At 35.4% G+C, this 15,546-nt stretch overlaps 1 protein-coding gene across 7 annotated transcripts in view; it reads right to left on the bottom strand.

Moving 5' to 3' along the window:
- Window positions 1-1,274: 1,274 nt before the first annotated feature.
- DENND4C (DENN domain containing 4C) overlaps window positions 1,275-15,546 on the bottom strand; it is a 130,745-nt gene continuing 116,473 nt past the window's right edge. For all 7 annotated transcript variants that reach the window (XM_079113146.1, XM_079113145.1, XM_079113148.1 and 4 more), the window contains 3 exons: window positions 5,897-6,047; window positions 3,162-3,226; window positions 1,275-2,873 (listed from right to left, as the gene is read on the bottom strand). In XM_079113146.1, the coding sequence (XP_078969272.1) occupies window positions 2,737-2,873; window positions 3,162-3,226; window positions 5,897-6,047 (353 nt within the window). In that variant the 3' untranslated portion in view covers window positions 1,275-2,736. The remainder of the gene's footprint in view (window positions 2,874-3,161; window positions 3,227-5,896; window positions 6,048-15,546) is intronic.

Here is a 15,546-nt window from a genome sequence, read left to right as displayed (position 1 = left end):
CCCATGACTTGCTTAGATCTTCATTACTTTTAATACATGATATCCCATAACAGAAGAAATCTTATTTGGAGATTAATGTAGGGTGAAGAACACAAGCAGAAAAGGTAAGCAGCATTTTAAGTTTCCAAAACAAAAGACAATAGTAGGATAACAGTTACAAGGTTATGTGACCCAGAATTAAGTTGTTTGCAGCCTCAAGACTTCAAGTCTGCCTCAGCTTCCTGAGTTACATGAGATTACAGGCATGTACTATCATGCCAGGCAATAACCTGGCTTTTTTTCAAGGAACACAACCATGAGAAAGATTTGGCTCCCCTAGTTTTCTAGCTGATTAACTGGGTATTTCTGATTAGGATGCTGCAGATACTTAATTACAAAAAGTGTCTTGTGTTAAATACATGTACCAGGAATTATGGGAGCCTACTTATGCTTCTACATCAACCATGCTATGATCAACTTACAAAAATACAACTAAACATAAGTCATATCAATGTAAGATCTGACTAAATAATTTTGAAAGATTGCTTCTAGACATCACAAGGATTAAGTTAAGATGCTCCAAAAGTTACTCCATACATTTCTAAGGTTTTCCATACTTCAGACTCCTGGTGCTACTTTTTCCTGTAAATTTTTCAAGTGTCCTTTTTGTGTAGGTACTGAACAAATTCAAGACATTTAATACTAGTAAATAATTTAATATTAGATTTGAAAAATTAGTCCCTATAGATTTAAATGGAAGAAGCAGACTGGTTCTAAGATAATAACTAAATTATGTTATAAAGCGAAGTGCAGTAATCCTAGATAATCAGGAGACCAAAGCAGGAGGATTGCAAGCTCAAGGCCAATAGGGGCAACTTAGCAAGAACCTGTATCAATTTAGAAAAAAGGCTGGGGTTGTAGCTCGGTGGTGGAGCAGTATTTGCTTGTGTGGGGCATTGGGTTTGATCCTCAGAACCACATAAAAATTAAAGGTATTGTGTCCATCTACAACTAAGAAAATGTATATTTTTTAATTTAGAAAAGGGGGAGGGGTGCACTAGGGATATATAGCTCAGTGGAAAATCACAACTGAATTCAATCCCCAGTACTGTAAAATAAAATTATAAACTTGTAATTTGATCTGGTTACATGTAAATGTAAAGAGGTCTTCAGCATACTATAAACATGAAATGCTTTGGTAAGTAACTATTTAGTTCAAACTTAAAGACAGAAAACAGCAAAATGATACTAGAATTCTAATCACAAAGATTCATACTAAACACAAGAGACTTAAAAATATAACAGACAAGTATAGCAAATTTAAGATTATTTTTATTTTATTCAACCTGTTATATGCAAGGTAATGCCAAAATTTATTGAATCAATAAGTGTTAAGTTGTAAGTTGCAAAAATATACACTCGAGATAGTGCAAAACTTCATTTTGAAAGTAATGATTTTACATAATGTCAAGTTTTTTCACTTAGCCCTTTACTAATAAATTCAGACTAGAAATTTGCATGTCAAATTAACCCTTAAATGTTGCAAGATGGATACAACAGCTAATTTTTTAAAGATTTCACCACTGTAGAAGAAAAATCTGTTTACTATATGAAAGTAATTTTTTGTGTATCAAATGATTTAGTCTGCATAATTGTAAAAGCACACGCACAACCACTGGCTTTTTAAACAATGCAGAGTTAAGGCAAACTTACCGTAATGGACATTTTTAACAAAAAACATGATAAATGTCAAAGTGAGGCCATGATTTACTTAAACCCACTGACAACATCCTCAAGCTTTAAAGTTATAAGACTTAATTGATTCAACCTAAAAAATTATTTACAAATGCACATTTTTACTCAACAGGCATACAAACCTATTGTACAAGAATAAAATTTCAGGGTGCAGTGCAAGTTTATCCCACAGGTTTCAAAGGTGACCAATAGCAACAATTTACATGCCTGAAGACTTCAGGACTAAAAACAACATATAATTTTGCATTTCGGCATAACTCAAAACTTAACAAATAGCTTCATAAGTTACGAAGTTTATTTAATTTCATTTTGACTATCTGACTTCTAATTTTAAAGCCTTTGCAAATTAACATGGTATGGGAAGAGGATGAAGGAAGTAGATGGATATTTAACATATCCATTAAGCAAGATAATACATAATATAAAAGGTGAAGGTATATATTAAATTTAACATCAGATCAGGTAATTTTGAGATTAATGACTACAGATGAATTTAGTAGTCGTCATTTATTTAACAACGAAACCCCTTTCAGAAATCTATTGCAACATGCAATCTAAGTTTTAATAAATACACACTTATAATAATATACACATACCTACACAACCCTACACATATACAGTCATACACAAATAGGTGCTCTTACAATTAAGATATTTCATTTGTTCAGGGGTTAGGCAAGTTTCATTTTCCATTCCCTAAACTCAGTTTAAATATAAACAAATGCCTGGGATGAACATGGTTTCTCATTTCTATCAAACTACAGAGAAATCCAAAACAGTTTCAGCACAGAGAAACAGTTCAGGAGTTGAAAATCTTCAATATCAAATTTCAGGGCATTTAAATGAGATTTTACATTTTGATATGATTCAATATATTTTACAATTTATCATATATTGTCCCCAAGAGTTATTTTGGTTTTCACCAATCCTTGGGATATAGAAAGAATCTTGAATATTTTCAATCTATTCTCCAGCACTATGTCAAAATTCTAATGAATCTCTTTAAATGAGAGGTGCTCCAAAACATTTCCTGCACCATTCCACACTGACACTTGGTGGGGCATCAATTTTCTGTAACTTTTCAAGAACCTCTGAAGATAGATTATTGTATGCAAGTCCATATTCATTGTCAAAAGCCTCTGGAAAACATTTCCAAAAATGCAGTCAATTTATTAATAAAACAAAAGTTATGCATTTTAAAATGGTACTGAGTCAAATTATATGTGTTTAAACTGCATATTTAACAGTATAAATCACTTTAAAGGCAAGTATTGCCCTTTTTTGCAGCACTACTGACCCAAGGCCTTACACACACTATGCAAGTATGATCTATCACTAGGCTACCCCCCAGCCCACCAGCTGTATATTTAAAAAACATTTTAGAAAATTAAGACTCACTTTTAGTAATCCCTCATTAACCAACTTACCAATATCAATGTTTTCTCTTCCAAGAGACACTAATGATAAGAAGAGTATCTCTCTGTATAAACTCCTATAAAACAAATACATTTTAAAAGTTGATGGGCAAATAGCATAAAAATACAAACATAGGGTTTTATTTTTTAATGGTAAAAACATTAAATTCCACAAATCTACTTATGTACCTGTATAAATATCCTGGCTTGGATATGCTACAGGTATATGAGATCTTTGAGGGATACTGGGTGAAAGGTACACTGAATTCTTAAACTTTGCGATGTCCAGTATTTCAAATTGTAGATTTTTTTAAAAAGTGAATGCAGGAGCTGGGGCTATAATTCAATTTGTAAAGTGCTTGCCTGTCAAGCACAAGGCCCTGGGTTCAATCCCCAGCACCGCCAAAAAAAAAGGAGTGCGGGATGGAGTACAGTTCAGTAATAGAGTGCTTATCTAACATTCACAAGGGATTGCGTTCAGTTCCTAGCACCATCAAAAAAAAAAAAAAAAAAAAAAAAAGGAAAAGGGGGGAAAAAAGCAAATGGACATAAAACTCCACTCAATATACAATCAATACACAATGAAAAACAGTTGGGAAAAAAAAAAAAATGGTTGGCTGGGCATAGTGGTACATCTGAATTCAAGGCCAGCCTGGGCAACTTAGCAGTCTCAAAATAAAAATAGAATGGGCTGGATATATATAGTTCAGTGGTACAGAACCCCCAGGTTCCACCCTCAGTACTGCAAAAAACAAACAAAACCTACCTACAAACAAAGATGACTTTTTTTTTTCTGTTTATTATTATTATCTTTTATATTGGGGATTGAACCCAGAGGTGCTTAACCAGTAAGCCACATCCCCAGCCCTTTTCTTATTTTTTTATTTTGAGACAAATTCTCACTAAGTTGCTTAGGGCCTTACTAAATTGCTGAAGCTGGCCTGTAACTTTTGATCCTCCTGTCTCAGCCTTGAGAATCACTGGGATAATAGGCATGTGTCACCACACCCAGCTGATTTATTTTTTCCATGCTGGAGACTGAACCCAATGTCTTGAGCATGCTAGGCAAGCACTTTACACAGTTATGTCCCCAGTCCACAATTTTTTAAGTAATATTTTAAGAAATTAAAAAAAAAAAAAAAACTATTTTAGCTCTAATTTTTAATTAAAACTTTAAAAAGCAGAGTCTTTTCCTGATGTTTTGCCACTCAATAAAGTAAGAGATTAATTTTCTGAATCAGGTAAGCCCTTGGACACAATGTGAAAGGTGGTATGGTTTCCTATTTAATCCAACAGAAAAGGATAAATCACCTTTATTTGGTTTGTGAACATAAAAATATCAAAAATGAAACATTAAAAATAAGCTTCATGATGCAGTTGTTAAAAGTAAAGATGAGCAGAGGGTATGGTGGTGCACACCTGTAATCCCAGCAGCTCAGGAGATTGAAGCAGGAGGATTATGAGTTCAAAGCTAGCCTCAGCAAAAGAGAGGTTAAGCAACTCCGTGAGATCCTATCTCTAAATAAAATACAAAATAGGGCTGGGGATGTGGTTCAGTGGTTGAGCACCCCTAAATTCAATCCCCGGTACCTCCAAAAATGGTGCAAAGATGAGGGGAAAACTTAAGAACTAAACTGATTTACAAAGGGAAAAAATTGGGAGGTAATGCTAATTCTAAGTTCACCTCACATAGCTTTCTTTAGATGCTTTAGAAGCTATAACATGACATTTCTAGTATAACTTTCTTCCTCTAAACTACTGATATATGAAGCAAGCTCCTCCTCAGACTGAGTTCATCTCTAACAGTTAAGATTACAAGTGGATCCCTTCAGTTTCATTATCAATTCTTGCCCTGTAACTTCTGAGATTATCTTTAAAGATACAATGACTGAGGAGACTTTAAGAGGACTCTGGAAACATTAGTAATGCTCCATATAATTATGTTCCCTTTTCTAAAACTTCCTCTGCAAAATTCACTCATGCTGAGATGGGGTTGAGTACTGACTCAAGCACGTTATCATTCAATATGTGGAAATCCATATAGATGACATTTCAAAGGAGAGACCCTGTTGGGTTTGACTGGATATTCATATAAACTTTTTTTTAAAGAGATGAGTGATACAGCTAACCCTTTTCTGTAAGTTTTGAATTTATATTGTTTGATCTGATGTACAAAACTTTTTTCCTACCGGCTCCCAAAAAAAAAAAAAAAAAAAATTGCTTCATATCTTATTGTAGTTGACTGTTTCTATCACATTCCAAATGGTTTTTTACTTCTAATTCCTTTAGGTTCAATGAGAAAAACTGTGTATCATAGGACCTACACAGTAGTACTTATATATATCAACGTTGATAAATTCACAGGTCTCCATTGATGAGCAGTAATGCTTCCAAAATACAACAGTACATTTTAGACATCAATGACTTCCTAAAATTTAATCAATTCTACCAGACAGAATTTTTTATTATATATTTGTGTTCAATTATAAATGTATATATTTGGGTAGCACTTATCAAAACAATCAGATGTCTGGCAATGAGCATTTCTTTTACAACTAAATATATATTTAAAAATAAGGTATATGGGCTGGGGAGATAGCTCAGTTGGTAGAGTGCTCGCCTTGGAAGCACAAGGCCCTGGGTTTGATCCCCAGCACTGCAAAAAAAAAAAAAAAAAAAAAAAAAAAAAAAGGTATTTTTTAAAAACATGAAATCAAGGGTATCAAGTAAAATATATTGGATATTACCTTTGTCTTTTCATTTCTGGCTTCACTTGTTCAGACAGCAGGTTGATGGGCTTAAGAACATCATTATGCTGAATACTCTGCCTGATAGTTTCAACTAAAGTGTTTGTTGCTTGTTGTTCCTCTGACAGGAAGGACAATTTCTTTTCAGAATCTAATAAGAGTATAATAAATAAGAATTAGTTTTTCCCAATTATTAATGAAGTTTCTTCCCAGAATTGTATCACTGTTTGTCTACTCAATATGAACTCCCTTTTGCACATAAAATTATGTGACAATGTGCCAGCTAAAACATTCTTCCTGCTCTTCTTTCCAACTTATGGCTTTCTGCCTGAGGCTGGGATGTGAAAGCTTGTATCCCAGCAGCCATGATGTGACCACAAAGCAATCTTTACTGATAGTAAGTAAAGTGGATATAACAGAAGGAACCTAGATTCTGATGACAGAGGAGGTACTTACCAGTCCTAGACTGCTAATTCATAAATTCTTTTTAATTTTTCTAATTTTATTTTTAATTAGCTAATAAAAATTGTACATATTATAGCATAATTTATAACATGTAAGAGAATAATCTTTACCTAAGCCTGGTATTTTCTATTAAAAATAGTAATCTAATCTTAATTAATACAGCATATGTCCACAATTATTAAAAACACTTATACAGTTGGGTGCAGTGGTGCACACCTGTAATCCAGAGACCTGGGAGGCTGACACAGGAGGACAGCAAGTTTAAGGCCATCTGGGCAACTTAGTGAGACACTGTCTTAAAATAAAAAACAAATGGTTGGGGATATAACTCAACAGTAGAGTGCCCCTGGGTTCCATCACAAATACCATAAGAAAAAGAAAAAAATACAGATGTCATATTTCATAAATGATAAAAGTTTTTCAAGTAGTAGAAATGGAGTTGAATCATACTCTAATATCAAATATATACAAATTCAAAAATGTATGCTTGGCCCAGAAAAAGGGAATACTGTAATGATACAGGCAATTCCAGGAACTCCACCATTTTATTTATACCCTTATTACCATGAGATGGGGATACGTATATATCTAATATAGAACTCATTCTGAATACTATCATAAAGTAATGTTGTATTTTTCATATAATATAGCTCCAAAATCGATTGTTTTCTTTCATTGTTGTTGTTTATGTTTTTGTCTTTGGTACCAGGGATTGAACCCAGGGATGCTTAACTACTAAGCTACATCCCCAGCCCTTTTTATTTTTTATTTTGAGACAAGGTCTCTCTAAGTTGTTTACGGCCTTCCCAAGTTTAGGAGGCTGGCTTTGAACTCACAATCCTCCTGCCTCAGCCTCTGCAATCACTAGGAGGCTGAGGCCCACCATGTCTGGCCCAAAATAAATTAGTAATTATTTATGTTCAACCAAAGTATTAGCACCTTTCTCTAATATGACAACAAAAGAAAATTCTGGCTGATATGCTTTTCTGTCTCAGCTCTTTTCCCAGTTAAGTGATGACCTTTGCATAGTTTTCATGCTCTACTGTGACTTTAGAGCCCAGTTCAAATATAATAAGCAAGGCAACATTTCCCCTTTAACTCAATGTTTTAAATAACAGATTTATTAAGAAATAACTTCTAAGTCATAAAATCCACCCATTTAAAATGTACAACGACTTTTAGTATATTCACAGTCATAACCACTAATCTATATTCAGTCTCTATATATAATCTATTTATTCTGGAAATTTCATTTTAGTGAAATTATACTGTCTGTGCTCTTGTGTGACTTGCTTCTTCTATTATATTTTCAAGATTCACCCATATTGTAGCATGTATCAGTAATTCATTACTCCTTCTGTTGCCAAAAACTTCCATGGCATCGCAGGTGGTGGCGCTTGCCTATAATCCCACTAACCCAGAAGGCTTAGACAAGATGGCAGTCTCAAGGCCAGCCTCAGCAACTTAGAGAGATCCTGTCTCACAATAAAAAAAGAAATTAAAAAGAAAAAGAAAAAAAAAAAAAAAAAAAAAAAAAAAAAGGGCTTGGGGATGTAGCTCAGGGGTAAAAAAAAAAAATCCCTGAAACATTCCTGGGTTAAATCCCCAGTTTCCCTACCACCAGAAAAAAAAGGTCATTGTATGGATATACCATACTTTATCCACTTATAAAATGATAAACATTTGTTTCCATTTATTAGCTGTTATGAAAAATGCTACTACAAATATTTGTGTATGAGTTTTTGTGTGTGGACATATGGTGATTCTACTTACCATTTTGAAAGCTATGAAACCTGTTCAAAGCAGCTGCATCATTTTTTATATCCTAATCAGCAGTGTATCCCAGTTCCAGTTTCTCTACACCTCAACTCATTATTATTTGTATTTTTATTACAGTCATCCTACAAAGCATGAACTCCTCTCTTTGTGATTTTGTTCTGTATGTGATACTGAGCATGTTTTCATGTGCCTTTGGTTATTTGTGCATCTCTGAAGAACAGTCTATTCAAATCATTTGCCCATTAAAAAAAAAATGGGTTGTCTTACTAAGTTGTAAAACGTTCTTTATGTATTCTGGATACAAATTCCTTTTAGGATATGATTTGTAAGTATTTCTCCCATGTTTTTCATGTTTTGATGGTGTAATTTTCAGCACAAAAGTTTTATTCTAAGTCAAATTTACCTGTTTATTTCTTCTGTTACTTATGCTTTTAGTGTTGTATCTAAGAAAGCTTTGCTTAACACAAGATCATTAAGATTTACTCCTATATTTTCTTCTAAGAGATTATGGTTTTTGCTCTTACATTCAGGACTATAATGCATTTTTAGTTCATCTCTATGTATGATTTCAGGTAGTAATTCCAGTTCATTTTTCTTAAATGCTGCTATTGTCCCAGCACTAATTGTTGAAAAGATGATTCTTTACTATTGAATGGTCTTCACACTCTTGTTGAAAGCAACTGACCATACATACACCTGAGGATTTGTTTCTGGAATTGCAACTTTATTCCACTGATCCATATAGTCAGCTCTCATATCTAAAGGTTTCATATCCACTGATTCAACCAACCATAGATTGAAAATATTTTTTAAGTTGCTTTTGTACTAAATATATACAGGCTTTTCCCCCTTGTCATTATTCCCTAAAGAATATACTTTAACAACTATTTGTGCAGCATTTATATTGAATTAGGTATTTTAAGTAATCTGAAGATGATTTAAAGTATACAGGAAGATGTGCATAGGTTATAGGCAAATACTATACTACTTTATAAAAAACCTGAGCTGTCTTATATTTCGATATCCATGGATACCAATAACTATATATCTATTCTTATGCCAGTATCACAGTTTTACAGTGAGTTTTCAAACTGAGAAGTTTGAGTTGACAACTCTGTTCTTTTTCAAGACTGCTTTGGCTATTTTGGGCCCCTTGAATATCCACATGAATTTTAGGATAAGCCTGCCAATTTCTGTAAAGAATCGACCTGGCATTTTGATAGTGACTGCACCAAATCTGTAGATAAATTTGCAACACAACTATCTTGATGTTAACTCTTCTAATTCATGAACATGGGATTTCTTCCCACTTATTTAGGTATCATTTAAATTCTTTCAACAATGATTTCAGTATTCAGAGTGTTATGTTTTACACTTCTCTTTTTAAATTTACTCTGAAGTATTTTATTCCTTTTAATTTCTCTAAATTAAATTTGTCTTACTTTTAGACTGTTCACTGAATATACAGAAATAATAGTTGATTTCTGTGTACTGATCTTATGTTCTGCAACATTCTAATACATTCTTCCTGAATGTATTACTTCCAACATGTTCAGTATATGTGTTCCTTAAAATTTTCCATATAAAGTACTCCCCCCTTATTCAGTTTTACTTTCTAAGGTTTTCAGTACCAATGGTCAAATGCAGTCCAAAGTAACAAAATGGAAAATTCCAGAAATAATCATTTCACAAAGGTTTAAATAGCATACCATCTTGAGTAGCATGATGAAATCTCATGTCATCTTGTTTTGTCCCATGAATCATCCTTTTTTCCAAATATCCACAGTGTATCACTATCTGCCTGATAATTACTTAGTAGCTGTTTTGATTAGATTGATTATTGCAGTATTGCAGTACTTATGTCCAAATAACCTTTATTTTTCTTAATAATGGCCTCAAAGTGCAAGAGCAATGATGCTGAAAATTTGGATATGCCAAAGAAAAGCCATAAAATGCTTCAAGTGAAAAGTTGAAAGTTCTCAAGTTAATATGAAAAAACACTGCATGCTGAGGTTGTTTAAGATGTATGGTGAGAATAAAACACAGTATACATAAGTTTCATTACTATTCATGGTTTCAAGCATACACTGGGGATCTTAGATATATCACCTGCAGAAAAGGGGAGACTATATAGTGTATGATTATAAAATCTGCAAAGACAGTTGTTTACTACTTTCCTTTCCAATATGTATACCTTTTTTTCCTTACCTAATTGCTTTAGGCTAAAACCTCATATAAAATGTTAAACAGAAATGGTGAAAGTGGACATTCTTTTCCCATTTTCTAAGTACAGTAGCTGCCACTCCCACTTATCAGAGGGAGATGTGTTCCAAGATCCCCTGTGAATGATTGAAACCACTGATAGTACAGGACCCTATATATACAATGTTCTTCCCTATAAACACATACTTGGATAAAATTTTAATTTATAAATGAGGCTCAGTAAGAGATTAACAAAAATAATAAAATAAAAGGTTAGCAATATATTATTATAAACATTGTTCAAAATTTATTGGACTTCTGGCATTACGGGCTCAGCAGTCACCAAGATATCAGAATATCAGTATAGCTACAGGTCTGCTTCCTGCAGACCAGGCAGGGTCAGGGACTCTTCAGGTGCAGTGTAGTGCCCAAAATGTTCATCAGACTTCTAAGACCTTTGGGAGAGCCTAAACTCTCTGAGTAGCACTCCCTCAATGGGACACCCATCAAGACCCCCCACCCCAGACTCAGGTCTCTCAGAGCCCAGACCTCCAGGGCAGTCTGTTTCTTACAGAAAACAGAGTCATGAACAAGGGGACACTATGGTTCTAGAGGGAGAATAATTTAAGTGAGTATTTTTCACTATTAAGAATGATATTAACTGCAGAGTTTCATAGGTCCTCATTATCAGGCTGAGAGTTCCTCTCTATTCCTAACATTTTGAGTACTTCACAAAAGGGATAATGGATTTTACTAAATGCTTCAGCTGTGCCTATGGAGATGATCATATGGATTTTATTCTTTATATAATGTATTATACCATTGATTTTTAAATGTTAAACTAAAACTGCATGCCTGAGTAAATTCTACTTGGAAATGGTATACAACCTTTTTCTATCTTGCTAGATTTGACTAATATTTTGTTGAGGACTACTATGTCTATATTTATAAGTATACTGATTTTTAACTTTCTTTTTTGATAATGTCTTTGGGTTTTATATCAGGGTAACACTGACCTTCTCATTGAAATTCACTTATTATTTTTATTATTTTTTGGTACGAGGGATTGAACCCAGGGACATTAACCACTGAGCCACACCCCCAGCCCTTTTTTATATTTTATTTAGAGACAGTGTCTCACTGAATTGCTTAGGGCCTTGCCAAGTTGCTGAGGCTGGCTTTGAACTCACAATCCTTCTGCCTCGGCCTCCCAAACTGCTGGAATTATAGGCGTGCATCACCATGCCTAGCTCTTCACTGTTTCTGAGAACACTCTTAGGCTTGACCTTCTCCACATTCTGTTCCAAACAAAGTCATTTCCTTTAGGAGAAATGATGTTGAGGTCTACCTCTTCCCCTAAATAGAATCTCTAAGGCACTGTTTTGGAGCTGGGGCTGAGAACAGTGGTCTTTCCATTAGAGTGGTACTCCTGCTTTATGAGTAAAGTGCTTGATGTGACTTTCTGGTCTTCTCAGCTTGCTTCTCCTGACATCAAACACCTCCACCCTATCAGTGAGCTACAATAAGAATAATCAGGGACACACTATTCTCAGTTGCTGCAACTGAGGAAGAGCCTCCGCCATATGAATAACATTTGGACAGAGGAACTGAGTTCCCCAACTCTCAGTCACATTCATCTGAAACTTAGCAACTAGTGATAAGAAGTGCTGGCAGCCTACCTTTCCCAGAGCGTAGTCATAGATCTTGCCTGGGAGTTGGGAGGGGAACAGCAAGCTGTGGCTCGACTTCCAAAGAAACTTGCTGTCTTATGAGATTTATCAAATTTTCATGAATAACTATTTCTTTATTGTCTCTACAGTCTTAGGATGATGATGATAATAATAATGTTTACCAGTTATGGTTGTTTAACTGAGGAGTACAGAGGAGTTCATTATGGCCACTTCGGAAGACATATCTCAATTCTGATGTCTTTTTACAGTTATTTATATATCAATTCATCATTCAAAGCAGCCATTAAGACTAAAAAATTAAAAAATAAAATACTGTTCTTGAGAATTCTAAATTTTTTTCCTTCCACCAGTTACACAACATTTAAAACTATCTGCCTATTTCAAAAAATACAGGAAAACAAAAAAATGGCAGCTAATTCTATCTTTTTCTAGCATAAATTGCTCTGCTTCTCCTGCTTCAAAAGCATTAAAATGTCATCGACTAGAATTTAAAAATAAAGGCAAAAATAGCTTATATTTAATCAAAACGTTGTGAAAGGCATATTTCAAGGGAAAGCATCAGATGGTTTTCTTCCACTTTTAAGTAAAAAAAAATAGAAACCTGGAAAACAGCGATATATTATTGGAAATATACAAAATAGTAAAAAACAATGACCTTTTCTTTTTATTACTAAGTAGCTAGTTAGTATTAGCAGTTTGGTTTTGTTTTTCTACAAGAAAAAGAAAAGCTTATATACTGTTCTGCAACTGTGTTTCACTCAAATTTAAATGGGCATCCACCTTTCAGGCACCTATATACAAATGACTCTCATATTTTTGACTGCCAATATTTCAAAAGGTGGATTTACTACAATTCTCCAGCTGAATATTTAAAGTTTTTCATTATTATAAATAATGAAAACATTGTTATAATTCCTGAGTAGTTAAAGTATATTAACATATTAAGTTTGGACAATGTTTGCCATATTGCTCTTCAGAAATAAATCATTTTATACTTCTAACAGTGTATCAGTGTTCTTTGTCTCAGCATTTAGGTGGAGTGGGTACTAGGGCTGGAACTAATCAGTGCTTTCCCACAGAGCTACATCTCCAGATCTTTTTAATTTGAGATAGGGTCAAGTTAAGTTGCTGAAGGTCTCACAAAATTGGTGAGGTTGGGCTTCAACCTGTGATCCTCCCGCCTTGGCCTCCAGTCACTGGGATTACAGGAATGCACCACTACGCCTGGCTTCCCCCCACATTTTAATCTTCAAAATTATTGCCAACTTGTTAGGTACAAGTTTACATTCAACATAAAGTAATATTTCACGAAACTTTAAAAACTAATGTGATTAAGCATTTTTCCATGCTTGTGTTAGGGATTGAATTGTGCCCCATCCCTTAAAATTCATACACAGAAGCCCTAACCACTAATGTGACTATATTTGGAAATAGGGCCTTTAAAGAAATAATTAGGATCCAAGATGGCAGACTAGAGGGAGGCTGCGTTCCTTGTCGCTGCAGAACTCCAGTTTCAAGCAGAGGATAACTGATTCTTGGTGAGGCAGTTTTTGCTGCTTATCGATCCCCTGCTGTTTACCCCATTTGTCTACTGTGACCACCTGCAGTCTGCCAGCATATCCACATCTTTTTTTGAGTGCAGATTGCTCACTGTCAGGCACCTATCATCCGCCATTTGCCTGCCTCTTGCCTGTCCATCGCCCGCCTTACACCTATCCATCACCCACCACCCAAGGTTCACCTCCCGATCCTCCGACAGCTGCCGGCAGACTGACCGCAGACAGCCAGTGGAGCGCCACCAGCCTGCTGTTGCCTGGAAGTTCGCTGTTATAGTACCTGCAGGTTTGATTACACGTGGCTGCCGCCATTTTGAGACAACAGCCAGGCCCCCTAGGACCCCTGGCCAGACTGACTGAGCCCCGTCTCCAGAATCCCTCAGCCCTACCGATCACTCCCTGCCTCCGGGGCCCTCATACTGACTGACTGCTCCCTGCCGCCAGGACCCCAAGACCAACTGACTGCATCCTATCACTGGGACCCCACACCGACTGATTGCACTCGGCCTCCAGGATCCCACAACCACACCAAACACACCCGACCTCCAGAACTCCTGCCCAATCAACCGCATCCTGCCTCCAGGACCTCCTGCTGACCACGGCCAAACCCTGAGCTGCAGCTCCCCATTTGCCAACACACTTGGAAGCCAGAGCACCCATCTTGGATAATCCTGGAAGCCGGAGCTCCGATCTTTAGGAGGGGAAAATCCCAACCTGAGACGCCTGCTGGAGACTTGAAGCTCATTGTCAGATACCTCTCATGCATCAGTCTACTGAACACTGGGAGGTTTGAATACTATATGACTGTTACAGTGTAGATTTTCTTTCTTCTCCTTATTGAACAATTTTAAGTTTTTATTGCTCTACTTTTTTTTTTTTTTTTTTTTTGGCTCTCTTTTCCTTTCGTTTACCTGTTCCCTCAAAGTCTCTTTCTCCCTTTTTGCATGCTAACATCCAATTTCTTTTGATTACACTCTCAGCCTTTCTATTATCTAGACTTCTGTATATTCTTTTCTTAGCCATTAACAGCTACACCCTACATCCCTCTGCATCCTCTTTGTCCTCCATTAGAAACTGCAGAACTTATTGCAAATCTGTTTGTTATACTGAAGATAATAGTTGAACTCATTCTGTTTATTATGACAATTTTGTTATTGTCCTCATAGGGGCTATTTGGTCTAGGATTACATAGTGTCTGAATTGGGCACTGCTAATATTGATCTCCCCTTAAAGAAAAGTTTTTGGAAACCTATAGGGCCACTATCAGCCTATAGGGGGAAATCTGCAATACCACAGATCTGCACTGCTAGAGGGGAAGATACATGAACAACATGAAAAAACAAGGGAAGAAAATGATCCAAACAAATCTAGACTCTATATTAATAGAATCCAATGACAGTATGTTAGAAGAAATGTCAGAAAAGGACTTCAGATTATACATGGTTAAGATGATTCGCAAAGCAAAGGATGAGTTAAGAGAGCAAATGCAGGCAGTGAATGATAATACCAATAAGCAGTTGAAAGAACACCTGCAGGAAGCAAAAGATCATTTCAACAAAGAGATAGAGATTCTCAAAAACAACCAAACGGAAATCCTTGAAATGAAGGAAACAATAAACCAAAGAAAAATCTCAATGGAAAGCATCACCAAAAGACTAGACCACTTGGAAGACAGAACCTCAGACAATGAAGACAAAATATTGAATCTTGAAAATAAAGTTACCCAAACACAGAAGATGGTAAGAAATCATGAACAGAATCTCCAAGAACGATGGGACATCATGAAATGACCAAATTTAAGAATTATTGGGATTGAGGAAGGCACAGAGATACAAACCAAAGGAATGAACAACCTATTCAATGAAATAATAGCAGAAAATTTCCCAAACCTGATGAAATGGAAAATCAACTACAAGAGGCTTACAGAACAACAAATGCACAAAATCACAACAGATCC

Source organism: Sciurus vulgaris (assembly GCF_902686455.1).
Source record: "Sciurus vulgaris genome assembly, chromosome: 15".
NCBI lineage: Eukaryota > Metazoa > Chordata > Mammalia > Rodentia > Sciuridae > Sciurus > Sciurus vulgaris.
Note: the sequence above shows the minus strand (reverse complement) of the source record. Positions and strands in the feature narration are given on the sequence as shown.